Source organism: Zootoca vivipara, chromosome 17 (genome assembly GCF_963506605.1).
Source record: "Zootoca vivipara chromosome 17, rZooViv1.1, whole genome shotgun sequence".
Classification (NCBI taxonomy): Eukaryota; Metazoa; Chordata; class Lepidosauria; order Squamata; family Lacertidae; genus Zootoca; species Zootoca vivipara.
In genome coordinates, this window is record NC_083292.1 from 32,059,671 (window position 1) to 32,087,469 (window position 27,799).

General features: G+C 48.5%; 1 protein-coding gene across 4 annotated transcripts; it reads left to right on the forward strand.

Moving 5' to 3' along the window:
- The first annotated feature begins 1,297 nt into the window (after nucleotides 1–1,297).
- Nucleotides 1,298–27,462, forward strand: USP21 (ubiquitin specific peptidase 21). Of its 4 annotated transcripts, none has more exons than XM_035098938.2 (15): nucleotides 1,298–1,365; nucleotides 7,323–7,416; nucleotides 8,697–9,510; nucleotides 10,509–10,601; nucleotides 14,784–14,843; nucleotides 17,375–17,498; nucleotides 18,315–18,426; nucleotides 18,550–18,687; nucleotides 21,435–21,499; nucleotides 21,959–22,062; nucleotides 23,069–23,155; nucleotides 23,411–23,489; nucleotides 24,100–24,207; nucleotides 24,315–24,429; nucleotides 26,804–27,462. In XM_035098938.2, exons 3-15 carry the CDS (start codon nucleotides 8,722–8,724, stop codon nucleotides 26,892–26,894), a joined length of 1,965 nt encoding a protein of 654 aa, XP_034954829.2. In that variant the 5' UTR covers nucleotides 1,298–1,365; nucleotides 7,323–7,416; nucleotides 8,697–8,721; the 3' UTR covers nucleotides 26,895–27,462. The 4 variants fall into 4 exon arrangements, with proteins under 4 accessions (XP_034954829.2, XP_060125780.1, XP_034954831.2 ...); XM_060269797.1 differs by having other exon boundaries at nucleotides 7,323–7,391; XM_035098939.2 differs by lacking the exon at nucleotides 1,298–1,365 and adding an exon at nucleotides 1,415–1,587.
- Nucleotides 27,463–27,799: the final 337 nt, after the last annotated feature.

Sequence of the window (27,799 nt, forward strand, 5' to 3'; positions counted from 1 at the left end):
AAGCAACACTGCCTTTCCTCTCAGTTAATATTTGCTGAGACATTAATGAATGGGCGGAAGGTAGCATCCAGTTAACATGTCCAGTATCCTCTCCCCTTCATCTTCTCAGTAAACTGATATGAAGCGAGTAATTAATACAGAGGAACGTGAGTACTGAGATTAGCAGATTTTTGCAAGCTGATCTAAGAGGATTAGTTTACCACCATCACAAGGAAACAATTCTCGTTTTCCCTGGAAAATAGGAGTAACTTGACTCAGAGGCAACCAACAGCACATAAGCATCCTCACAGGCTCGTTATGAGGTTAATGGGATATCTCCCATATGGCTGGTTTGCATGCAAATGTTAATGTTTAATGTTTTTTGATTCCAGTATATGGTTCAAGGAAATATGGGTGTGTGTGTCCCCCAAGTATTCCAATTAAAAATAGCTTTTAGGGCAGGTGTCATCCCCTATACACTTTTGCTTAGGGGGGTCAGCCATATTTAATTCACTAGCGATTGATGTTAGAACAGTAAGGCATGCTTACTTGCGAGGAAAAATGTTTACTTCAGTGTTACAACAAACTCAACAAACTCCTTGCCCTTCTCTGCTCAGAAGTAAGCCCTGCCCTGTTCATTGGGGCTTACTGTCATGTAAGTGTGCATAGAATTGCAATTCCTATGCACACTTAACATGGAAGTAAACTCCATTTGTTTATTATCATTTCTTATTTCTTAAATGATATTTCACCCTTCCTCACAAAGCAGTTCAGGACGGCAGACATCAACAATAAACATTAAAACACACACACAGCAGCCTGGAAATAGTTAAATACATTCTGAAATATAGTTTAAAATTTAAATCTAAAAGCATTTCTATTCTGATCAATATTTCAAAAATCTCTTAAGTGGTGTGAATTATTCCTGAATAAACATTCATAGGATCTATTTGCAGCTTGCGAATAAATCGCAGCGAACGACTCCCAAGAACTATACAATACTGTACATAGACTGGATCCGGCTTACAAAGCGTCCAGCCTCTTTTTTTTTTAAAGGCTACTGCGCCTTTAAATTTCCTGGGACGCTTCCCGCCGCTTCCATGGCGACGGAAAGGTGAGAGTGGCAAGTTGGGCAAAGCAAAAGCTGACTGTGACGCTACCAAAGCAACAAAAGGAGCCTAGGGAGGATGAGCTGCGCACGCGCAGGTCCCGTCAGTCCGTCGCCTGCGCGCGCGGGGCCCGAAAGGCGTGCCAGCGCCTGCGCGTTGGAGCCGCGCGAAGCCGGCCCCCGCCGGGCAAACGCGCGGAGTGCGGCGGGGAGGGGGGAGGAACAAAGATGGCGGCCCGTGCTGCAGGAGTTGTTGTTGCCATGGCGTCCTGCAGGAGGTGAGGCCCACACACCTGAACTCCTTTGCGGCACCGGGGTTCTGTTGCGGGACGGGGTGGGGTTTGAGGGCTGGGGGGTGAGGGCCGTGGACCGTGTAGCTCGAAAGGTTAAGAAGAGGGGGGATCTAAAGTCTCGCTTAAAAGGATGCTGTGGGGGCTCCTCTCCTTATTTGAGTCGTGGGGCCGGCTGTGGATCTGCATGGGGGGCACAACGCGACATAGGTAAGGCCCACCTGCCTAGATGGTGTCTAGCGCAGGCGACATGCACAAAGCTGTGCCTGTATAACTCGAGGGGAGGCGGAGGACAGGGAGCACAATTTGACATTATTATGTAATCGCGGCATAATAATATGTGGGGTGAGTCTTGACGGGGTGGGGTGGGGTGGGGGTTTGTGGTTTTTATTTTTTTGCGGGGGGGGGCACTTCTCTCCCCAGGGTCCTCGGTGAAGGGGGTGGGGAATGGGCTTCTCATGGGGGCTCTGAACTGAGAATGGAGGAGGGCTCTAGAGGTCGGCAGATGAGGCTGTGCCGCCTAGGAGTTGGGGGGTGGGCTCTTGGTGACAGCAGGAAGACCCCCAACCTCTATGGAGTAAGTGGGTCTGAAGTGTGGCTTGGAAGTAAAACAATTGGGGGGGCGTTGTTCTGGGTGTCAGTATGTTTTTTATGGCACTGGTCTTCAGCTGGTGGGTTCGGGGACCCCGCTGGTGGGTCACTGCTTGTTCCAAGGTGGGTTGCAGCAGGAACATGAACATCATGCAGACACACGGTAAAAAATATTAGGGAATGGGTCCCGAAATGTATGGAAGGGTTGAAAGTGGGTCCTGGGAGTGAAAAGGTTTATGACTACTGTTTTATGGGATGCATAGACAAGGGCTGTAGGGACCCAGGTGGCGTTGTGGTTAAACCACTGAGCCTAGGGCTTGCTGACCAGAAGGTCGGCGGTTCGAATCCCTGTGACGGGGTGAGCGCCCGTTGCTTGGTCCCAGCTCCTGCCAACCTAGCAGTTCGAAAGCACGTCAAAATGCAAGTAGATAAATAGGAACCGCTACAGCGGGAAGGTAAACGGCGTTTCCATGTGCTGCTCTGGTTTGCCAGAAGCGGCTTTGTCATGCTGGCCACATGACCTGGAAGCTATACGCCGGCTCCCTCGGCCAATAATGCGAGATGAGCGCGCAACCCCAGAGTCGGTCACGACTGGACCTAATGGTCAGGGGTCCCTTTACCTTTACCTTAGACAAGGGCTACTAGGAGGCTGCCTCTTGAGAAGGACATTGTGGTGAGGGCGAAACCAACTTCATCTATCTGCCAGTGGAGGATCAGCTGCTCCAGTCCTTGGTTTTCCTCTTCCCTCCTCATTCCATTTTCCTTTCACATTGTGTCTGTTGGATTGTGAGCTTGTGGGCAGATATTGTCTTATCCTTTAATTTACAAACAGTGCTTAGAGAATTTTAGGTGCTTTGCTAATGATGATAATACAGGTTTTAAAATAGGGAAGGTATGGACTGTCTTTTTAAATGGGAAGATGTACCCCAAATCAGAAGATGGATTTGTGGAGGATAATAGATGTGTTTAAAATATATATTGTTGGGTTGTATCCAGGGCTAGTCCTACCCATAGAAATTAATAGGCATGGCTAATTCACTTCCATTTCAATGAATCTACTCTGAGTAGAAGTTGGATAAAAACCTAGTATTTAAATGGTGTACGGCAGTGTCATTATCTGGCTTTATGGTGTTTCTGAAGATTTGGTCAAATTCACAGAAAGGATAGAGCTCTTTGCTGCCGCAAGATACGGCAGTAGTAAAGATTTGAAGGATTTTAATTTTTTTTAATGGTGAGGTGGAGGCCACCAGGTGCCATGGCTTCAAACAGGGGAGGGGAGAAGGCTGTTGAACTTCCATATCCAGTAGAGGTGGAGAACCTGTTAGCCCCCCCCCCCCATGTCATTAGACTACAACTTACATCATCCCTGATCATTGTCCATGCTTGCTGGGGCGGATGGAAATTCAAGCCCAGCAGCATCTGGAGTGCCACAGATACCCCATCCCTGATGTACAGGTTGAGACTACCTTTGAATTCCCCAATGCTGAGGACAAACATGATGGGAAGATTGTTGCTGCTTTAGCCCTGGATGATGGAAGCTTTCTGGAGGGACCTGGTTGGACAAAGTTTGTACCAGAGAACTGGACCTTTGCCTGACATTGGTGGGCGTGCTCCATCTCTCCCAATAATGTTTTGCATGTCAATGAAGCTTTGGGACTCCCAGGGGATGTCTTGCTTTCCATTTTAGCCACAGTGAAAAGAAGCAATAATAGAGCAATAGAGCAATAGAAGCAATAATAGAGCAAAGGGAAGATATTAGGGCCAGTGGTGGTTGTCCTCAAGGATCACATCTGTGATCCTCCAGATGTTAGTCTCCAACTCCCATCTTCCCTGGCCATTGGCCATGCTAAGAGTTGGATTCCAGTTATGTCGCAGGGGAGGGGGGCAGAGATGTAGACCGGCTGATAATAAAGAAAACTCTGGGATTTTTGTGTATGTAAATAAGATAACAATGCCCTAACCAAAGGGGAGTGCTCTTGTGCTTGAAGCCTGCTTGTGGGTTTCCCACTGCAAGAACAAGATGCTTGACTAGGTGTTGGCCTGATCCAGCAGACTCTTCTTATGTTCTTATTTTGCTTTTCATAGAATCATAGAATTGTAGAGTTGGAAGGGACCCCGGGTGTCATCTAGTCCAACCCACTGCAATGCAGGAATCTCAACTAAAGCATAATTAGATGGCCATCCAACCACCTTCTGAGGGACCTACACCTTCTGGCATCTCCTGTCCCTGTCTCTATTCATTCCTCTTTCCTCTGTGGCCCTATGAATATTTTAGAATATAAGCAAAGGACCACTCAGGCTTCTTCAGTGTCATTTATATAAATGGGACTCTCTGAATATAAGTAAATGAGAATGCGTTGAAATTCTGTGTGCCGAGAAAAGCTATTTTCTATAACCATGGGAGAAATGATGCTGATAATACATTTGCATATTCTTTTTTCATCTACTTTCTCTTGCTTCTGCTGTGTAGTGACAAATAACTATACCGGTTACAGAATCTTCTCTTCCCCTGCTTGCTTTCAAGTCTTACTTTGCAAAAAAGGGAAGGTTTTTCTGAAGGCTAGCTCTTTACTTTGATCCCCTATTCTGTGATTGCGTGCAATTCGTGTGTCCCAGCCTGTTTCCTGTGTGGCTCTTTAGGTCTCAGTGGGCATAGCTCTGTCTCCCATAAGAAGAGCCCTGGTGGATTGCACTAAAGCTGGGATTGGGGGGGGGGGAACCTTGTGACCTCCAGATGTTGTTGGACTGCAGCTCTCATCTTTGAGTCCAGTATCCTGCCTTTCCTAGTGATGTTGATAAAACAACCCCTGTGTTGCAAATTAAAGTCAAAATGCTGAGAAAAGGAGGCAACACGTCGACCAGTTCTTGGGCAAAAAGTAACTGTTTTAATTGTAGTTAACCATAAATCAGACAGTGATCCAGGGTAATCATCTGTTTCGGTTAATGCTTCTTCAGTTTTATAACTAGTACTTGTGTGTACTCTGTGGAACAGGGGTCTTACTCATATATAACCCCTCCATACATACCCATACATATGAGTATGACCCCTGTTCCGCAGAGTACATGCAAGTACTAGTTATAAAACTGAAGAAGCATTAACCGAAACAGATGATTACCCTGGATCACTGTCTGATTTATGGTTAACTACAATTAAAACAGTTACTTTTTGCACAAGGTCGACGTGTTGCCTCCTTTTCTCAGCATTTCCTAGTGATGTGCCAGGTGCTCCACAATCGGAGCATGAAGGCACCAGCCCTCTGCTGCTTATTTCGTTCCTCAAGTCTGCATAATTCATGTAACTCCCATAGTTCTGCTTAACCAGGCCTCTTGAATTTGGCACAGAAAATTGGTTTCCCCATGTTTTTAAATATGTCGCTCTTAATCTTGTTGCCCCTGTAAAGACCTCCTTGAGTTTTGATTTCCAAAGAATTGTGATTTCCAAAAGAATTGTGCCAAGAATGCAGAAGAAATTCCCTTTGGCCAATGGTAGCAGAGGAAAGAACCTCGGAAGAGCTCTGATGGAGAGTGGCTAGCCAACAGCTCTTTGAAGCTCGCAAGCTGTGCAAGGAGGCAATAGCCCTTTCCTGTTCTTCACTCCTTCAGCAGCTGGTATTCAGAGGTATACGGCCTCTGAACTCCACTAGCTTTTGTGGCTGCTACCCATTCATAGATCGGTCCTTCACGAATGCGTGTAAATGCCTTGCAATACCACCTAAAGTCATATAACTACACAATGCCCTAAAGCTGTTTGGCTGATACCACTGTGGCAGAACTTTGGGACTGGGGGCCGAATGTGGCCCTTCAGGCTTCTCTGACTGGGCCAGGTTGCCTCTGACTTGCCAGGATGGAAAGATTTGTGACCTTTGTGTGGCCTACTATACAAAGTAAGAGTTGCACCCATTGCTCAGTTTACCACTGACTCGGCCCTGACCCTGGCATGTGGCCCCTGGAAGGCACCCCATGAGAGAATGTGGCCCTTGGGCTGAGAAAAATGCCTGACCCCCCCCCCCCGTCCTATGGAGTGTTTGTGATTTTTTGGTCAACCTTTAGGTGTCCTGGTTATTGGAATAAAATGTCTCATTTAGGTAAGTAGAGGCACATGAAGCTTAATTCATGAAATAATTTAGATGCAAATGTGAGTGAGCAGTGATGCTACCTATTCCCCCTTGCTGCTCTTGATGCTTGGAACTCCCCCCTAAATATGTACATGGTGCCACCTCTCTCCCTTCCTTCAAATCATTCTCAAAATTAATCCTTTTAAAGGGATTTTACCTCCTGAATTCTTCTTTCCAGCTTTAACCAAGTTTTAGGCCGATGTAACTGCGTCTGCCCACAATTTCTCCTCCCTTCTTTGTTACCCCTGTTGTCTGTTTTGGATTGAAAACTCCTTGCAGGCGGGTACCTCTCTGCACACCTCTTTGTGACTTAGCCTCCTCATTCCTGAGGTACATTATGGCCTTCCTGATTTTGCAGAACAACCACCCCCCTCATCCCTGACCATTGGCCATGCTCCCTTTTGCTGATGGAAGGGCCACAGAATCTCTGGTGGTCAAAAGCTTGCACTGGCTGGCCATACTGGGCCAGGTTCAAGGCTCTTAACAACTTGGACACCTCAGGGTCCACCTCTCTTTGTATTCCTGCCCGATCACAGAGGTATTCAGGGGAATCACTGTTAGTGTTAGTTTCCCCCCATGGCTCAGATATGTACCGGTAGCGTTTGGTAATGTGGGCCCAGTATTATGGAACCTTCTTCTAGCCAAGGTCTGACAGGCCCCCTCCCTGTTGAGCTTCTGTGCCTTCTGAATTGGGTTTTTTAAAAAAAAATATCCAGCAGGCATTTTAATTTAATTTCTGATTTTATAATTTTAATTGGGTTTTGATGTCATTGTATTGAGATTTGTGTATGCTGCATAGAGATGATATAATGGAGAGCTAAATAAAAAGTCTAAGCAAATGAATAAAAATGTGAAGGAAATGCCCATTATGTTACAGGTACTCCCAGCCAGGTGGCCTTAGGCTTTGGCTTCCAAGGTTTTGACAATCTGCGCACCTCCAGAGCCCCTTTCACTCCCTCCTTGGAATGACGAGAACTATTAAACCTGTATCTCAGAAATAAAGTCGAGGTTCTCAGGAAGCCAGAAGCTGAGCTGAATCCTGCATGGTGTTTACAGACTATGCTCACCCTTGTTTCTGAGGAATTGAAGTTAAGATGTGGCCTCGGTTCCCCCTGAGATGCAGGGAAGCGCTTCCCTTTCCATTGGGACCACCTATCCTGGAATCTGGCTGTGGGGAGCATCTCTGAGTAAAGGCGGAGAATTTTACCAATTTCCCTTTGCCCTTTTTTTGTCTTGCAGGGCATCTGCCAAGAGGAGCCCTCCTGCGGTCAGCCACCTCTGTGAGGTGTGAGCCAGGGGCCGGAGGGGGTGAGAGTCTAGCACTTTTTGAGAGGTGTGTTTCTAGCTTGCTGGGCTGGGGGCCTTGTGCTGCTTGGCTTTGTGCTGCCCAGTTCTGATGAGTGCCTGTTTTGAGGGGCTAAAAAAATTCCATGCTTTTATTAAATTGGAAACTGGGACTTACCAGGAATCTGTGTGCTCAGTCCTCTGAAGTGACCTTTTCCCACAGTCTCCTGGTTTAATTGCAGCATTGTTTTAATGTGTATTTCACTTAAGGATGTCTATATTGTAAGGTGATTGTGTAGTTTAATTATTAATGTTTCTCCTTCAGTGTTTTGTTTCCTTTATACATGGTAAAAAGCACAGAAGCCTATTCTGAAAGTTAAGTGGTATATAAAGTTGTTAATACTGCAACTGATTCTATCCAGTTACGGGTAGGTAGCCGTGTTGGTCTACCGTGGTCGAAACAAAATAAAAAAAATCCTTCCTGTAGCACCTTAGAGACCAACTAAGTTCGTCACTGGTATGAGCTTTCGTGTGCATGCACACTTCTTCAGATACACTGAAACATAAGTCACCAGACCCTTATATATGGTGAAACTTCTGTTTCAGTGTATCTGAAGAAGTGTGGATGCACACGAAAGCTCCTATCAATGACAAACTTAGTTGGTCTCTAAGGTGCTACTGGAAGGAATTTTTTTATTTTGATTCTTTCCAGCTAAATCCTACTCAGAGCAGATGCACTTAAGTCAATGGACAAATTAGTAATAGCTATTTATTTCTCAGTTGGCTCCAGCCCAGCAGCCTCATATTTGGCATTGCTCTGGAATGATAAGGAACCAAAAAAACAGTGCAGCTCTGAAAGGTTCAGTCTGCCATCTGGATTCCAAATGATGCCCAGCTATATCCAAACGTAGACGAAAGCCTGGTCCTTGAGCTCTGGAAGAACCATTATGCCAAATTTGGTTATGATATCTTAGGTATCCGAATGCACAGCCAACAATCATACAGTGGTACCTTGGTTTAAGAACAGCTTAGTTTATGAACAACTTGGATTAAGAACACTGCAAACCTGAAAGTAGATGTTTTGGTTTGTGAACTTTGCCTTGGAAGCAGAACATGTTCCGCTTCCTGTTGAGTGTGTTCCATTTGTAAATTGAGTCCCCCGCTGCTGTGGGAAAGCACGCCTTGGTTTCAGAATGCTTTGGTTTAAGAATGGACTTCCGGAACGGATTAAGTTTGTAAACCAAGGTACCACTGTATTTCAAAAACGTAATGTGAAGAAACAGACCTGACCATTTCCCCACTTCCTGCTTTTGTTGCTTTTCTCCCCAGGGCTCTCCTCTATCTCCTCTCCGCAATGCCGCAAGCCTCTGAGCACCGCATGAGCCGGGCGAGAGAGCAGTCGGTCATCACCTCTCAGCCGAAAGCCACTTCCAAGCTCCCCAACGGACACCGAACCCCGAGCCAAGAGCACCGTGGCTGCTCCTCCTCCGCCTCCTCCAACGGACTTTCCGTGGCGTCCAAACTGCGCCCGTTGCCGCCCAGGCCGAGCCCGCTCGATGACAGGGGCAAGAAGCTGGAGCTCGACCGAGGCCGGGCCTCCAAGCGCAGCGACACACTGCGCGCCTCTGCCTCCCGCCGCGGCCCCGTCAAGGCAGACCACGCCCTCAAGGTGCCTGGCTGCCCTCAGGCTGGCACCATCTCCGGCAGCGCCTCCTTCACCATGCCACCCGGCGTCCTCCTGGGCGGGCCTGACTCGGACCGCCGGAACGGAAACCTGCTGCGCTCCAAGTCGATTAGTATCGGCGACCTGAGCCAGTCCAGCAGCCGCGGGGAGGAGCAGCTGAGCGCCATGTTGAACCGGCTTGCTCTCCGGGACCGCAGCCCATCGTGCAGCCACAAACATGGCCTGGGTGCCCTGGCCCTGAAGAGGAGCTCATCTCTGCGGAGAGTCAACGTCACCCCCGGGGCAGATGGGAGACCATCGCCCACGCTGCTGTCTGTCCGCACGGAGGGCTGCCCCAGGACTCGCGCCCTCGACCCGCAGGCCACGGAATACGCTCACTCCCAAGACGTCCCGGTATCCACCAGCCCACCCCAGAGCAAGGGCCCTGTTCCAAGCAGGCTGGAGGAGAAGGCCACTGCTGTAAGGACTGGCGAGGGGTGCCCAGCAATTATCCTTTTCGGGGGAATGGAGGGCCCCATGCTTTACAATAGGGTACACAGTGTGAAGAAAGTAGATAGAAGTAACTTTCTTAACCTTAGAATCCAGGGCTGTCTAGGAAACTGATTGGCAGTAGATCTGGGGGCAGACTGAAGAAAGTAACTTCTCTTCACGTGTAGATTCACTTAGGGCAGCTCTGCATTTAAGCAGTTGCCTGGGAGTTGTAGGCGTGAAGGAATTCCCTGTGGCAGAAGGGTCCTGGATTCCTCTTCTGTCCTGCACACCTCACCTTTGTCCTTCCTCAGCCAAAATGCTTTGCAGAATGCTTTCTCCTTCCTCCCCAGCTGCTAAGAATCCGGTGTCCTGGGTTTCCATACTAGACATGGAGGATCAGCCTCTTAGCAAGCTAGTGTTTAGAAAACGAAGTGTGGGCTACTTAGTATTTATTCAGTTTATATTCCACCCTTAATCCAAAGATGTCAGGGCAGTTCATTAGATAAAATTACAGGATAAAACCACAAAATAGATGGTTAAAACCAAAATGAAACAATGACCCCCCTGCCCCAAGAAGCACATTTAAAAGCCGTAACTTTTGTGGCACTGTGGGGAGTACATTGCCGTGAAGTGGAGTCACAGTCGCCATTTTGGTTTGTCTTACAGCAGGATTGGTGTAACCTGTGACCCTCCAAATGCTACTGAGCTCCAGCTTCCACCCTCCCTGACCATTGGCCATCCTGGCTGGGGACAGGCTGTTGCCTTCATAACCTGTTTGTGGGTGCCCCAGCATGAGCCAACTCAACCTCTGCTTGCACACCGGGACTTCTTTCTCTCCTCACCTGGTGCATCCCCACCCCACCCCCCAAAAAATAATTGCCCCAAAGGGTTGCATGAGCAGAAATTCACACTTGTTGGATTTCACTTGATGTTTACGCTATCCACTCCCGCTAGTTTTTAACTGCTTTGTTTCATGTTCCTCCCAGGCAGACATGCACACACGCAGGAATCTTCTTGGCAGGCGGCTAAGTATCTCTAACAGAATAGACAGCCACAAGAGTTCCCAGCATTCCTTGGGGGTGAGTCTTGGGGGGGGAGCACCGTAGTCGTTAAGCTGGTTTTAAGTGGCTCAGCTGCATTAGTGGGTTTATCGGCCATGGAACCTTGCAGGTTGTGCTTCGGCGAGTCAGACAGAGATCCTTCTTTGAGAATTCGCAGGAAGTCACCACCAAAGGAAGTTTAGGGGAACTTGTGGTAGTTTGCCTGGTTTAGATTTGTGACATGTGAACTTCCCTTATACCACTAAGGCAGAATAGTGGTCTCTCTAGTTCAATATTGTCCGCAGTAACTGGCAGCAGCTCTTTGGGATTTTCCATCCCTGTGTGTAAAAGCAGACGCTCTACGCCACTGAACTATCCCTTCAAAAGAATAATAATCATTGAATGGGTTCCTATAGAGCTACCCCTAGCTGTTTGCTTTCCCCTTTGCCTCATAGGAAGGCTGCCTCTGTATCCTTCATATCAATTACGGTACTTACAGTCCTGTAAATACTGGCAGATGGCCAGCATGGATCAGGTTCCCGAAGGCAGGAGGGTGGAGTTCTGGCCTGACTCCCACCACATGCCAGCTGCTAGAAAGTGAGACAGCACAGGCATGGCTTCTTACAGCAAGGCGCTTTTGGTTTTGTTCGGGTGGCAGTGAGAAACTTAGGAAGCCTCTGTATACAGAGTCATTAGTTTAGTTTTATCTGAACTCACTCTTGAGGGTTTCAGGCAGTTGACATCCCCAGGTCTACATGGAGAGGCCAGAGATTGAGCCTACAACCTTCTGCATGCTAGGCAGATACTCTGCCACTCAGCTGCAGCCCTCTTCACTCTCAACAGTGGTCCAGACAGAGAGGAGGGCATTAGAAGCTGCTTTCTCCTGAGTCAGACCATTGGTCCCCCTAGCTGCTCATTATTGCGTACACTGACTCCAGGATTTCAGGCAGGGTTCCCTCCCAGTCCCACCTGGTGATGCTGCCGGGATTGAACCTGGGACCTTTTGCAAGGCAGGTGCTTTTCCCATTGAGCTACGGCCCTTCCCCAAGGGGTGATGGCTGTTCAGTGTGCTGTCACCCACACACATGTGGGTTTTTTTCCTTTCTTTTTATTGCATGGTGAAAATCAATGAAGCTTTCTGTGGACAAATGTTGTCTTAAGGAGCAGCCTCTGCACTGTATTTCAAGCTGCCTCCACTGGTCCAGCTGCCCCTGTTGGAGACATCTCAGGAGATGCCTCCTTGTGGCCTCTTCAACACTTGAAAGCAGGAGGCAGATGGGAGGGAGGGAAAGAAGACTTTTCTTTGGTGATAGCCTATCGAAAATCACATTTGTTTCCATAGAAACAGATGCATGGAACAAAATGTATAGAGTTAGCAGATGTCTCCCCTAAATCTTTTCTGTGAGTGCAGGGACGGTCTTTTATTGGGGTGGGGGGTGGCTTAGGGGAAGGCACATTTTCAAATGTGCCCATTTTCCTCCACCACTGTTCCAAGCTGGCAGCCCTTTTGCTGAACTTGGACCGATTTGGGGGTAAAATGTCCACGCCCAGCTCCTAGCTCACTATCTGCACCCGGTTCCTCCCGCTAGTGACTCTGGTCGACTCAGGTGCTGACATCTTCCAGAGTTGTAATGGCTAATTAATTCCCTGGGGCAAGGATTCTCTTGCACAATTTTTATAGGTCTGTGTAACTGTCCAACTTGCCCTGTTCGAGGTAGCTTTTGGGGAGGGTCCCACTGTGCCAAGGTGGGTTGGCCCACTGCGACGTCGCCCGAGGCAGTTGCCCGCTGGGTCTCGGGGCTTTTCTCGAGGACCCTGCAGGGGCCTCTCGGGGAGGCAGCTAGCCGTAACCCTGGTCACCCTGAGCTGTGTATATTTGCTTTGGTTGTGTTTTTATTTTGCCGCGCCGTTCCCTCCCTGGCTCCGCAGTTCTCCGAAAGCATTGCTGTTCCCCAAAGTAGCTCTTCCTGCTAATTAATCCCGCCGAGATGAGCCTCCAGGAGGAGCCAGGAATAGCCAGGGGAAATCGGATCAGCTAATGAGCTGCTGGCTTATAGGGACACGAGGGAGGGCCCGGCAGTCCCTTTCCCCACTTGGCGCCGCGCAGGACGAGGGCTGCGCCTCTTTCTCGCCGGCTCTTCAAGCGGGAACGGGCTGTGGGGGAGCCATGCCGGGGCTCCAGGGGGCCACTCTGGTGGAGCTGCCCCGGAAGCTGCACCGCACGTTGGTCACCAAGCGTGAGCTTCATGGCCGAGCGGCAGACATCTCTGAGTCAGTGGTCCACACGGCGGTGATGGGGCTGCTGCTGATGACCAGTGAGGTAACACCCCCCCCCAATCTATCCCCATTGCTGCCACTAAGTTGATAGTGTCTGATACGGCTTCATTGTGTGGCTTTATTGTACAGAGGTGCAGCGAGCCTCTTTCTCCATATCCTTTACCTTTTACCTTTTTACTTCTTTGGCTGGATTTATACTATTCTGTTCCATGTGGGGCAGTTTTCATTGTAATGTAGGGTGGTTAAGAAACTTGACTATGAAAACACCCTGCTGTTTGCTGGGAGAATTTGGGGAGCAGGGAGTTTGGGCCTCTGGGCCAAGGCTCCAACTGAGATGAGCTTGGAGAATGATTTTCCTTGATTTCATAGTGGATGAGAGCAGCACTCGTTGAATTATTTGTTTCTGACCCAGTAGTTGCCTTTAATTCCAGCCAGCGACTAGGGACCCAGTTATAATTTTTCTGATAAGATGTTTTCCCCCTTCTCTTCCACCCACTGCAAAAAGAGGAGAGGACATTTTTAATAGCTGTGTGAAAGAGGTTTTTATTGGAGCAGCTACCCTGTGAGAGAAACCTGCATGTGCTGCAATTTCCTTCTACAGTATATTACTAAATTCATACCCCACTTTTTTCCTCCCAAAGTTGTCCAGAGTGGAAAACACACAAGCAAGAAAGCAATTTGAACGTCTTAAAAACACCATTCCAGTACAGATGCAGGCCTGCTTTTATTGCACCGCACAGCTGTTTAAAAATGAAGAGGCTTGGTCTTCTTTTGCAGTTGGTCTCCCTGATCTCCTGCTCTTCCTCCCCTCCACCACGAAAAAAGAGGAAAATGAGTAAAGTGACCAGTTAGTGATGCCGCTGGGGTGAAGTGGCTGTAGATCAGGGCACAACCTTCCTGTCAAGGGCCAATGGTCTAAAGAAGGGGTTGACAGGATCTGTGGGGCTGCTGAACTCCAATTCCAGATGTTGCTGGACTCCCATCAGCCACGCCCAGCAACATCTGCAGGGCCACGGTGTCCCCCTTCAGAGTATACAACAACAGCTTCATACGCCTCATACAGTTCTCTTACATTGGAAAAGGACCATAGTTCAGTTGATCAAGCCCTTCCTCAGCCTGCAGAAGGTTCAGTCCCTGGCATCTTTAAGCAGAAAAGACTCTGAAGCCCTAGAAAGGCACGGCCAGTTTGTGTGGAGCCTATTGGGTCCTCTGGGTGTTGCCCAGCCGCCTCCCATCAGCCCCAGACAGCAGGACCAAGGTTAGGGAGTTGGACTCCAACAACGTCTGATTCCAAAAACATCTGAAGGGTGCCTGATTCCCTCCCCCTGGAGCTAAGGAAAGATTGGTATCTGGACTGGTTTGGGGGCATGCAGCTCCTGTTTCAGAACTTCTTGGCTACAGTCTTAGAAAAATGCCCTAAGGGTGCCTCCCCCCTCCAAACCTCTCAATTGTGTTAAGATTTCCTTCCTGTCACGGCAAGTCGCACAATATAATTGCATGTATTTAAATCCTCAGCGGTTACCGCTCAAGTTAACCTGCTTTAGAGCCGCTGTGATTTGCTCACTCCTTCTCTGCTCAGGATGGCTAGGTACAGGAGCTGGAACTCCTCCGCAGCTGGAAGGGAGAGGTGGATTGATTTGAGAAGCCTGCAAAAGGCAGCTTGGCCAGAAACGGCAATGGAACGACCCCTAGGCCATTGAGAGAAGTCATGCATGCTGGTGTTTGGGGAGCTCTGGCAATGCCACAAAAGAGACCTGTGCCAGTCTTTGGGTTGGGATGCTCACTCTGTATGTGTACTTAAGTACGGGTGTATCTGTCCACCCTGCATGTGGAGACATAAGACGAGCCAATCTTATTATTCCCGCTGTCACAACACGCAAAACCATCCCTCCCTCTCTGTCTGTCTCTCTCGTTCACTCTGCCTGTTGTTTTTGTTTTTTTCAGACGCATCACACTCTCCTGCTGGGCTCTGGGCACATAGGTCTCCGCAACCTTGGCAACACGGTAAGAAGTGGGCGCTTAGCCTCCCCAGCCCCAGGTAAAGAGAACTCCCCCCCCCCCTGCATGAGGGACTTGTCACAAAGGTTTCTTTTGAAAGGCCCCAACAATGTGCAATTTTTGTTATTCAAAAGATGCCTTAAAATAACCGGCATTGAGAAGTTGAACTTGGTAGGAGGTGAGGTAGCCGTGTCAGTCTTGCCACAATGAGAGCAGCAGAAGTGATGTCTCTTATCGAGTTCTTGTGTGTGTGTGTTTTTTAAAGCAAAGGTGACAAACCTTTTCTAGGTTGGTGGGTGAGATCTGCATCTTCCCCACCCCTGGAGGGCCACATTTGACAGGTGGGTGAGGTTGCCCACCTGCCAATCACCTAGTTCCGCAGTGGCATCTTGCAATGCAGTGCTTTGAAGCCCTGACTGTAGGGACTTCAAAGCGCAGCATGGGGCTGTTTGAAAGCCCTTTTGCAAACTGCCCCGGCTGCGCTTTAAAACTCCAGTTTCAGAGGACACATTTGACAACCTGGTAGGCCAGGATCAGCCTGGAGGTTCCCCACTGCAGATGATTGTGATCTTTCAGCTTGTATGAGGTGTGCATATTATGCACAACTGCTCTGTGCCGAGTGCAGAAAACAGGTTTGGAATTCGGCATCCAGGTGTTGCTGAGGGAGGTGAGGTTGGGTGGTATGCTCCACAAATGTTCTGCACCAAGTACCAAAATTGGACGCAGGACCCAGCATCTTTGGAAACTCAGTTGGTGGGATTTTAGGGGCTGCCTGAAGCCAACTTGCAACCCTGCCGCTTCAGTCCCCATTCCTTACCCTTGATCCCCATCTGGAAGTTGTGGCTGCCTAGCAAGAATGACACCCCTCCCAGCAGCTGTGCCAACCCCAGCATAACTAAGAGCATATGCTGTGGTTGGTTGCTCGGGAACTGCGCCCTTCTCCAAAATGGCAGCACACTCCTGTTTCCCACCACCACCGGTAGGGGAAAAGGGGAGAGCATGAAATTGAAGTCAGGATTGCTGGCTAGGAATATGGGTGTTTTATTGCATTCTGCACTGGAGCACTAGGTAGCTGATGTGCAGTTCACAGTTGTTGTTCCTCCTCCTGTCCAGGCACTGATTCACCCCAGGCCTTCTTTGCTCCAGCAAGGTTTTATTTATTTAAAGGCATTTAAAAACAGCTTTTTTTAATCGCAGTCGTACCTTGGATCCCAAACACCATGCAAGTCAAACATTTTGGCTCCCAAACGCCACAAACCCGGAAGTGACTGTTCCGGTTTGCAAACTATTTTTGGAAGCCAAACATCCGACGGGGCTTCCGCGGCTTCTGATTGGCTGCAGGAGCTTCCTGCAGCCAATCAGAAGCCGTACTTTGGTTTCCGGATGTTTGGGAAGTCGAACAGACTTCCAGAACGGATTCTTTTCGACTTCCAAGGTACGACTGTATTATTCACTAAACAGTGTGCAACATAAAAACAATGGGTTGCATCCAATGCAAATCCTATTCAGAGTAGATCCATTGAAATTAATGGACCTAAATTAGGCGTGTTGGTTTTTGAAATATTTCTTACTGTGTTTTCAAGAATAAGGAAATACATCAGCAGAGGAAGTTACCTGTTGAGTAAAGTATCGTATTTATCCATGCATAAGACAATTTGTTTTTCCAAAAAAAATAATGTCAGAGTTTATGGGGCGTCTTATACACGGATAGTGCTGAGAGTGTACTGGCGATTGGTTGTTGCCGCGAGCAGGAATGTTTAATCGGCGATAGGGATGTTGATTTGTGTATGCAGCGAGGGCTGCTGCTGATAGGGTGCTGCTGCGGCAAGTGGACAGTTGAATGGTGGTTGCTGGCGGGTGATTAATTTTTGGGCCCCCGCCCCAAAAAAACCTCAAAAAGTGTGGGCAATCCGCTCCAAAAAAGGCTGAACAACTTAGGACAACCCTCCACACACACAAAAAAACCTCAACTGTGGACCATCTCCTCCCATTTTCTTAAACCCGAGTCCCCAAAAAGACTTGTACACAGGGGCGTCTTATAGATAAAAAAATACGGTATGTTGATACAACTGCACCACACAATTATACTTCCCTCAGTCAGCAAACAACCATTGGCAGAACCTCTGTAACAAACTAACTAAATGAAACAAAACTAAATCTCCCCTCCCTCCTCTGCCATGTTAGTGGTATTTTTCCTCTGAGTTGGACCAACATTGGATACACCCCAATTGGGGGGGGGGGTTCATTCAACTTGTTTTTGCTCCGAGTAGACCCGTTGAAATTGATGGCAAAGACTAAGTAACAGCATTCTGTAATACAGGGGTAGTCCCGTTTTCAAGTCCCCGCCCTGTGATGTTCTGCAGGGTGCTGTGTTGCAAGTAGAATTTTCCCAGCTGATTTAAAGGTTCTCCTGGGACTATACAGGGGCAGGTGATCTTTCAGGTAGCTGCATCCTGTTGTGTCTACACACCATCCCTTTTGGGGAATGGGAATGCCGCAGGCCATGATGATACCCCCATTGTATCTCCCTCCTCCAGTGCTTCATGAATGCTGTGCTTCAGTGCCTGAGTAGCACCAAGTCCCTGCGGGACTACTGCCTCCGTCGGGAATTCCGGCAGGAACAGCCCAGCGCTCTGCGGACCCAGCAGGAGCTGACTGAAGGTAAAGGGGGGAAGCGGAAAGACCCTGCCCTGCTTTTTCTGTTGTTGTTTTTCCTCCTGTCGGCAGAGTCGGTTATGTAACCAGATCACTGTCTGAACGAGCTTCAGCTAAAAAGGATCCTTGTAGTGAGCCAGCAATCTAAATTGGTCTCTGGAGGGACTTAATCCAATCCCGGTTGACCACTATTATATAAGTACCTCTGCCTTGAACAAATTATTATATAATTAGAGGACCTAATTCCAGCACTGTCCTGTCCTGTCCCTTTCTCACCTGCGAGCTATTCATAGGCCACCGTCTCTGGCCTTCAGCTTGCAAACGTATTACACCTAAATAAATATTGGGAGACAGACTGCCCAGGATCCACAATTTTGAGGTGGGGGGTGGAATGGTGGGACAGGGAGAGGATTGTGAACGTCACGCCTAAGGGAGTGGGCGTTGATATTGTATTGTGTTTGCACATGTTTTTTCCATTGCTTCAGGCCCTCTTCTGACCCCCTTGGTAGTTTTCCACTGGCAGTATCTTTGGGCCTGTCCTGTTGGGAGGGAGAGCATCTACCTGTAGGTATATGAGTTCTGCCTCTGCCACAGCCTTCCTTGTGTGGCCTTGAACAAGCCACTTACCTAACTCCAAGCCCCAATTCCTCATTTGTAAGACAAAGCCAGGAATGGTAGCATCTTTGCCATGTTTCAAGGAAGAGGAAGCAAAACTAAGTTTGCTGAGTGTTTTTCTTCCAGTGTAAAAATGTTGTAGAAATGAGGAGAAGGAGAAAGGGAACAACTCCTTTATTTTTCTTTTTGTGGCTCTTCATTCTCCAGCCTTTGCAGATGTCATTGCCACTTTATGGCACCCCGATTCCACGGAGGCCGCCAACCCCAGCCGCTTCAAAGCCGTCTTTCAGAAATACGTGCCATCCTTCACAGGATACAGGTGAGGGAAGTTGGGAGGCCCATTGCCTTATCCCTGCCCCAGTGCGGTTGCACATTTCTTACCCACCCCAATATTCCCCCCACCCCCGCCCGCCCAACGCTTCTGCTTTTCTTCCTTTTCTAGCCAGCAGGACGCTCAGGAGTTCTTAAAATTTCTCATGGATCGGTTGCATGTGGAGATTAATAGGAAAGGGCGCAAGACTCTCAGCATCCTCTCTGATGCCAAGCGGCCCTCAGTACTAGAGGACACGGACACCTTGAGGTGAGTGCAGCTCACCTGGGCAGAAAATGTGGTGCCGTCTTGTGAGCTGTACAGAGGAAACTGCTCTATACCACAAATCAGAACATGCTTCTGTTTCTCCAGCCCTGTACCCCAATATATTTTTTAAAGGGATTGAACCTGAGACCTTTGGCTTGCGAGGCAGGTGCTCTACCACAGGCACCCCCAAACTTCAGCCCTCCAGATGTTTTGGACTACAGTTCCCATCTTCCCCGACCACTGGTCCTGTTAGCTAGGAATCATGGGAGTTGTAGGTCAAAACATCTGGAGGGCTGCAGTTTGGGGATGCCTAGTCTACCACCATACCTGCCAAGTTCCTGTCGGAGAAATAAGGGATCGGACCGGAAGTAGCACTGCCGCCATTTTGGAACTGGGCGGAGCATGCTCAGAAGTGACTTTTGATGCTGCTTTGCCCAGTTCCAAAATGGCCGCCGCGCCAGAAGTCGCACTGCAGCCATTTTGGAACTGGGCAGAGCTGCATCAAGAGTCGCTTCTGAGCATGCTCCACCCAGTTCCAAAATGGCAACCGCGCTAGAATAAACCGGGGAAAAACAAAAAAATCCGTTTTTTCAGCTGGGAATAGCTGGAAAAATGGGGGTTTCCCGGGGAATATGGGAGACTTGGCAGCTATGTCTACCACATGGCTATGGTTCCTCCCTGAATGTGTTAAGTTGCTGTATTCCAGGTCATCTATCACAGTACAGTCAAATTGCATCATCCGGGCATTTTACTTACACATATTCAGCTTTACATGCCCAGCTGTGGCTCCATTCCAGCCTTTTTCTTCTGCCTCCATCTCTCTCTCTCTCTCTGTCTCTGTCTCTGTCTCTGTCTCTGCTCACCTCCCTCCTCCTCCTCCCTTCTGCTGCTCACTTTCACATGGAGGAGTGAGGGGAGGCAGCAGAAACATGGGGGAGGCCTCCCCTTGGGACTTCCCCACCAGCAGCAGCCAAATGAAAAGTAATTTTGGCTATGCATGGTTTTCACATATATATGCAACACCTGGAACTAAACCCTTGCATGTGATGCAACTTGACTGCATTGTCTGCTGATAGTGGCTCTCCACAGCCTCAGGTTTTTGGCAACCCTGCTATCTAAAAGCTCTTACGTTTTGTTACTGTTTGTTTATATGCCGCTTTTCAGCCAAAAGAGACCCCCCAAGTCAGCTCACAAGAGAATAGACACACAAACGCCAACACAAATGACAAAAATTCAAAATAATTAACATTTGAAGAGTGTTTGAAAACTGACTTTTTTGAATTTCCTGCCAAAGAGGCAAAGAACATTCCCCCCCACACACACACAAAATTGAGAGCAAGATCAAATCTTTAAGCAGCGGCTCCTCCTTATAAGAGTCCCAGTTAGGGGGCAAGGCAGGTGGAAAAGCTTGCCTGGGATGATTCCAGGAGTCTTTTCCATGACTGGAGATCCTTGGAATTGGACCTGGAACTGCTGTATGCAAAGCGCAGGCTCTGCTACTGCTTTATGGCCCCCTCCCCTAAACACCCCCTCAGAAGAGAGAGGAGATGATGCCAGAAAGGGCTGCCCAAGGAAGCTGAATGTTGGAAGATTCAGGACAGACAAAAGAAAGTCCTTCACGCACCACAGAGAGTTAAACAGTGGAACTCACTCCCACAAGGCGAGTGGTGGCCAGAAACTTTGATGGCTTTAAAGGAAAATTAGGCAAGTTCATAGAGGAGAAGGCTCTCAATGGTGGCTTGCCACAGTGTCTGTGTTCTCCCTCCACCATCAGAGGCAGTTGCTGGGAATTGCAACTGAGTGCTGCAGGCTTCCCAAGGGATCTGGTCAGCTCCTGCGAGAGCAGGACTTGATGGGCCTTCGGGTCTGATCCTGCAGGGCTTCTCTTATGTTCTTAAAATGGGCTCATCTTTCCTTGACACGTGTCTTCCTGGTCCAGTGGCCTTTCCCAGTGCAGGGTATTTCTGACCCACCTGGGCTAATGTGGTGAACAGTTGGGTCCAACTTCCCAGTGTAGCTGAACTACTAGCAGCGCTCAGTGTGTGTTTGAGCACATAAATGCTGGAGGCTGGGTTTCTAGTCTTTCTAGCTGTGGCCACCGCTTGAGGCCTGATTCATACTTGCATCTCCATTGCTCAGTGCAGAGCTTGGATGTGAGAATTGCCTTGCTTGGAAAGCATGTGTATGTGGAGGAGGTGTTTGATGAAATCTTGCCTGCGGTGACCGGTTGTTGCTTACTTAATAATAATATCTAGCCGTTATGTAGCGCTCCAGTTTTCAAGTGACATTGCAGACATTCTCGGGTAATTTTTACAACGGCCCTATCTGGACTGGTATTGTCACACCCACGTTTCAGATGGAGTCTGAGACTGGCTTGCCAAAGACCATCTAGTGAGGTTAAGATTTGAACCAGGAACTTACAGATTCCTAGCTCAGTCTCTTACCCCCATGCCAGCTATCAATTTGCTGCCACTGAGCTTCCAAAGTTCAGGGGTTGATGGGCCTCCAGTTCACCATCTGTTCCTGGGATTGTAAGCTCATCAGAGGCCTGTTTTGGCTTTCATTCTTCTGCAGTGATGCATTGATACTGATGTTGCTGAATTGAAATAATAATAATTTTGCTGGTGGGCTCTGCTTCCTCCTATTCTCTGCCCCAGTCACCAATGCCCCACCTCCATCCAACCCTCTTCCACTACCTGCTCATGTTGCTCACACTCTCCTCTTGGGTTTCTTTCCTCCTCACCCCCCAGTGATGACGAACAAGCCAACCAGATGTGGAAGCGCTACCTGGAGCGAGAAGACAGCAAGATAGTAGGTGAGCAGGTGTTGCTTCTTGCACGACCTTGGGCTGCCAGCTCTCATCATCCCTGACAGTTAGCTGATGGGACTGATGGGAGATGGAGTCTGGCAATCTCTGCAGGGCCGCAGGTTTCCCCCATCCCTGCCCTACAGCATGGGGATGGTCTGAGCCGAGCCATAAGGTCGAAATGATTTGCCTGGGACTAAGCCAGTCTAAGAATCACCCACCTGGTCACACCGGAACACGAGGGCCACTTGAGGATAGACCCAAATGCCAATGCCAGTGTGCAACTCCTACAGGGTGCTTTCGATTCCATCTATATCAGCTTGAAATGCTCCCTTGGAGCCAGAATGCATGAGCTGTAGCAGAATGTGCAAGTCAAGCGCTGTTTGCAAGCTGGCCCACACAGTAACAGAAGCATCTCTCTCTCTCTCTCTCTCTCTCTCTCTCTCTCTCTCTCTCTCTCTCTGCTAGATCTCTTTGTTGGCCAATTGAAAAGCTGCCTCAAGTGTCAAGCGTGTGGCTACCGGTCGACCACGTTTGAAGTTTTCTGTGACCTCTCCCTGCCTATCCCAAAGGTAGGCTCCTGGTGTCGTCACGGCAGGCTTCGGGGCAGATGCTGTTAAGTGACTGATGAAACTTCCATACAGCAAGTCAGATGGCTAGCCTGGCTAGCTCAGAACTGTCCAATAATATGACTGGTAGCAGCTTGAGAGCAGTCTCTCCCCCCCTCCCCAATACCTTTGCTGCTAGGGATCTTTTTTAACTGGAGAGTTAATCTGGGAATCCTCTGGAGTGTTTTCTCTTTTAACTGGTTAGCTGGTTTAAGTATTGGGGTTTTCCCCCTGTCCTGTAAGCCAGGAGTAGGGAAGTTGTGACTTTCCATATGTTGCTGAACTCCAGTTTCCATCATCCCTGATGACTGTTTATACTGGCTGGGGATGATGGGAGTCGGAGTCCTTTGAGCTCTGGAGGGCCACAGCTTCCCAATTGCTGCTGTGAACCACTTCAAGAGAGGGGTTTTTTTTAAAAAAAGAAAAGGTGGTGATTTTAAAATTAAGATTCCTGGTTGTCATTTTGTGTTTGTCGGAAATGGGCCGCCTACCTGTCAGTCCCCTGGTGCTACACTGACATCAGGCAATGCTTCCTTTTGAAGCCCCGGTTGTCAGGGCTTCAAATTGAACCATAGGGCTTTCAAAGCCCCCCCCCCCGTGTTTTTCCAGCAAACTACTGGACTGTGGGCCCTCCCTATAATTTTGCAGTGGCTCAGAAGCAGCACGAAGGAAAACACGGAGTGGGTTTGGCCACCTCTCATCTGAGCAAGGGGACTTGACATCCCTTTGAGCAGGGGAGGTAGACTGAGCTGGGGGAGGAGAGGTTCCTGCACCCAGTTTCTGGGTAAATTTTGGCGCTTGCTGGCCTGGCAGTGGGGCAGAGGGACTGCCAGAAGTGGAGATCTTCATCCCTGCTTTTGTTTTTCCATGTGAGCACTGATGTGTGTAAGCCTCCTCGAACATTCAGCCTAATGGATAGGGTGATGGTAAAGATGATCTTTCCAACCAAACCCTTGCCCTGATTTCACAGAAAGGCTTCACCGGTGGGAAGGTATCTCTGCTAGACTGCTTCAGCCTCTTCACCAAGGAGGAGGAGCTGGATTCTGAAAACGCACCAGTAAGTTCATTGTGCTTTTCTGCCATGTGGGTGATGTCATTAGCAGTAGCGCCTGTTTTATTGAGTTTGTGATGTCTTTTTGTTTAAATGGCAATTGTCTCACTGTTTGAGAGGTTTTTAAATAAAAAGATCTCCAGTGGTTTATAAAAGCTTTTACAGAAATAAAATGAAGTATAAACATATTATCTTCTTCTTTCTTCCCCCTCCCTCCCTCCCTCCTTCCCTCCCTCCCTCCCTCTCTCTCTCTCTGAGCAGGTGTGTGACAAATGCCGGCAGAGGACCCGAAGCACCAAGAAGTTGACCATCCAGCGCTTTCCCCGCATCCTTGTGCTACGTATCCTTTCTGCATTCTCCCCCGCCCCAACTTCCTCCAAGAATTAGGAACCAGTCAGGGCTGCAGCTGGCGAGAGATCGCCCAAAGTATTCTGCTTGTATTTTATCTGCAGGTGTAGAAACCACATTGCAACCACAGGTTACCAAAGCGGTGTACAGAAAAATGTCAAGTTGAAATCCCCAAAGAATTGCCAACTCAGTAAACTACAAGCAACAATAGCAATTTCTACACTCAGCACAAACATATAAGGATGGCGCTTTAAAAGCAGGCTAAACCCGTGAGATTCACTTAGATGCACACCTGCCATCAGGTGTAGAATTGGAAGGATAAGTTTACCTTATTTTTTATTAATCATTCATTTACAGCATTTACGCCGCCTCTAGCCAAAACGGTTTTCAGAGCAGCTTACAAAAATGGCTCACATTCTTAAAGGACATGACACATGAGGAAGAAAGGATGGGGGGGGAGCAAGCTTGAGTACTTCAAGTTGCAGCCAGTTATATTGGTTCCTGTGTTTTTTGCATCATCGTCAACCACTTTGAGAACTAGACGGTGAAAAGCAGGGTATCAATTTTGAATAAACAAAATTCTTTAACTCACCCTATCCCAGACCTGAACCGGTTCTCCACCACCCGTTACTCCATTAAGAAATGCTCCGTGTTTGTGGATTTCCCCCTCCAGCAGCTCAACCTGAAAGAGTTTGCCAGCGAAAAGGCCGGTGAGTTGGCGTGCTGAGTCTGGGCCAATCCCTCCTTTGCCATCTCGGGGCCTGCCTGCCGGAGAAGGGGAAGTCTGAGCGCCTCCTGTTCTCTCTCCCTGTTCCAGGCACCCCTGTGTACAACCTCTATGCCCTGTGCAATCATTCTGGCAGCGTCCACTACGGCCACTACACAGCCTTCTGCAAGGACCAGTCTGGCTGGCGGGTTTACAACGACTCCCGGTAAGCAAAGAGAAGACAATGGCTTTCCTTTCCTTTCCAAATCTCCACTGCACTGGCTCTAGTCTAGTTCTAAGGAAGCTTTCCTAGATCAAAAGCGAGGGTGTAAACACTCTCCAGGGTTTTGTAGCCAAATGATGCTGGTCAGGCGATCCAAATTCTGCAACCTGGGTTCAAAATGTGTAATTTTCTTGTTGAGTAATTCTGGGGAGGAGAATTCCCCAGACACTGAAGGTCTCTTCCATGCATCTCATAGGGAGATAGGAAGTAAGACCGTTGGTCCAGATCGCTCAATATTGCCATGCCTGTCTACTATGGAGTCAGACAAGTGTTCTCTCCAGGGCCTCCCTGGGGGTGGATGCAAAGGATTGAACCTGGAACCTTGTGCATGTAAAACATGCACTGAGCTGTGACCCATCCTCCCAAAAAAGGAACCTAGGATATACTGTATAGGAAGCTGCCTTGCATTGAATCAGACCGTTGGTTCACCTAGCTCAGTGCTGCCTGCTCTGACTGGCAGCAGCCCTCCAGGGTTTCAGGCAGGGGTCTGTCTCTCACAGCCCTACCTAGAGATGCCAGGGATTGAACCTGGGACCTTCTGCAAGGCAGATCCTCTCCCACACTCATTCAGCCGCACTTGTTGAGGTTTCACACACACACTTTCAACTGTTTTGAAAGGAAATGTCCTTTTTTTGTTCTTCAATCAAACCGAGAGGGGCAGGAAGCTGAAAACTGCACCCTGTGTCAGCATTTTCCAACACTACAATTCTGTGATTCCGCACCCGCTGTGGGATTGTGGCGCTCACCCAGGCCGGCTCTTTTATGGGTCAGAAGTCACTTCCTGAACCCTTCCTGCCTGTGGCCTGCTTCCTTGCACCATAAATCCTGTGGCTGCTCTGGGCCACGATGCTAATATAATTAGATAGCTGTGCTAATTAAGTAGCTTAAGACACCTGTTCCTAATGTGTGTCCTGCTTGGCAAGGGTTTAAAGCAGGCCATGCTGCTCCAGCCTTGCAGCTAACTGCAAAACCATTCAAACCCGGCTGCCCTAGAAATACGTTGGAGTTCTATACCCAGGGATCCCAAATTCTGCAATGTGAACAGCTCAGTTTTGCAACCAGTGCTAACAACAGCAAGAGGGTTGTAGCCAACGTAGAGCAGTCCCATTGAATTCAACAGGCATGACTGACTAAAGTTCATTGTTTTAATTAGCTGGCTCTGAGCAGGAGTGAGAGCAACCATTTCTCTGGTTTTCCTCACTGGCACAATTTATTCCACTCTTTTGCACAATATAATTCTCTCCTGCTCATTATGGGATGCTGGACACTGGTGCCCTGCCCTCCAACTTCTCGGAGTCTTCTTTGGCCGTCACAGTGCTTTCTAAGATTTCATCTAGCATAGCTCATGTATCGTCGCAAAATCAAAATGGCTACAGAGAAATAAAAGGAGAACCTGACACTTGGATTGATAAAAACCTGTGACTTTGGCTTTCTTCTGTACACTTGGCAGTGGTTATTAATTTTATTTAGTATCCTCTACACCAGGCGTCAGCAAACTTTTTCAGCAGGGGGCCGGTCCACTGTCCCTTGTGGGGGGCCAGACTATATTTTGAAAAAAAATATGAACGAATTCCTATGCCCCACAAATAACCCAGAGATGCATTTTAAAAGGACACATTCTACTCATGTAAAAACACGAGGCAGGCCCCACAAATAACCCAGAGATGCATTTTAAATAAAAGGACACATTCTACTCATGTAAAAACATGCTGATTCCCGGACCCCCCGAGGGTCGGATTTAGGAGGTGATTGGGCCGCATCTGGCCCCCGGGCCTTAGTTTGGGGTCCCCTGCTCTACACACATGGAAGTTTACAAAAGTACTGGGCAGGGAGTGGCGGCAGTACAGGCGACCCCAAATTTCCAGTTCGTTCAAAATCCAATTGCTTATTTGACACTTGGAGGAGATCAGATTATAAGCAACACCATCACCTTTGGTAATTTACTGGTTTCTAGACTAAATTCAAAGTGCTGGTATTAACTTCCTAGAACAAGCACACTGTAAAGGCTGCCGTCTCCCATGTGACCAACTCTGAAGTTCATCTTAAGAGGCCCAGTTTCATGTAAGGCAGATGTGGGGAACCTGCCGCCCTCTAACTGCAGCTCCCTATGAGCCCCAGCAGATGTGGGCAATGGGCAAGGATGATGGGAGCAGGGGCAGACTTTCAGATTTCATCAGCGCCCTTTGTGGATCCACCTCTTGCATTCCAATCTGCTCAATTCAGTACATCATAGCAAGTAAGGTTTCTCTGCTAATGTGCCATCCTTTCTCTCCCTCTCTCTCTCCCTCTCTCTCTCTCCCCGCCCCCCCTCTTGCAGGGTGTCTCCCATCAGTGAGAACCAGGTCCCGTCCAGTGAGGGCTACGTCCTTTTCTATGAGCTGGACGACATGCACTGGAAGAAGCAGTAATAGTATTGGAACCCAGCACTTTTGGCCCTCTTACCTCATAGAGACTGGTGCTTGGGTCTTTTAAAAAAATCATTTAAAAAAAGCGACGACGACAAAAAAACCAATAAAAAAACAAACGACACTGTGTGGGGTTTGTTTCTACGAGTGACCCGGGTCATCCACTTCTCCATATATGTACCCAGGTTTCCTTTTTATTTTATTTTTTTCCTCATTTGTTCTTTTTTTAAAATAAAAATCACCAGGTCTTAAGGCGGGATGTGAGCGAAGAGGTTGCAGGGCAAGGCCTGGCAGAGAAAGAGAGAGAGAATGTGTGAGTGTGTGTGAGAGAGCTTGTGAAAGGATGTGTGTGGGGGGGAGGAAGAATGCACAGAGCCTCCATTATCCGTCCGCTTGCCCCCCCCCCAAGCCCTCAGGGGAAATAACATGCGCTTACCCCTCAGTCTGACTGTGGCAGCCACTACTGATTTTAAACGACTATGTGACTTTGTATATATAATGATGGGTTTGTACATAGATGACGAGAAAAATGAAGAGGTTGAAACTTTTTTTGTGAATAAATTTACTAAAAAAATTTAACCAAAATGGTGTTTGTCTCACTTCTATTTGGGGGAAGGGGTTGTGGGGCTGATGCTCGGGGGGGGGGAGTAGAGACATTTTGGGGTATTGGTTAGAGTGTCGGACAAGGACCCAGGAGAGATCAGGGTTCAAATCCCCACTCGCCCATTCTGCTCACTGGGTGACCCTTAAAGGACCCCTGACCATTAGGTCCAGTCGTGACCGACTCTGGGGTTGCGGCGCTCATCTCGCGTTATTGGCTGAGGGAGCTGGCGTAAAGCTTCCAGGTCATGTGGCCAGCATGACAAAGCTGCTTCTGGCGAACCAGAGCAGCACATGGAAATGCCATT

Coding starts and splice junctions, on each gene's coding strand:
- USP21 (XM_035098938.2), top strand. CDS start 8,722: ATGCCGCAAGCCTCTGAGCACCGCATGAGCCGGGCGAGAGAGCAGTCG. Junction 23,156..23,410: donor TGGATTCTGAAAACGCACCA/GTAAGTTCATTG, acceptor CTCTCTGAGCAG/GTGTGTGACAAATGCCGGCA. Junction 24,430..26,803: donor CGGGTTTACAACGACTCCCG/GTAAGCAAAGAG, acceptor CCCCTCTTGCAG/GGTGTCTCCCATCAGTGAGA.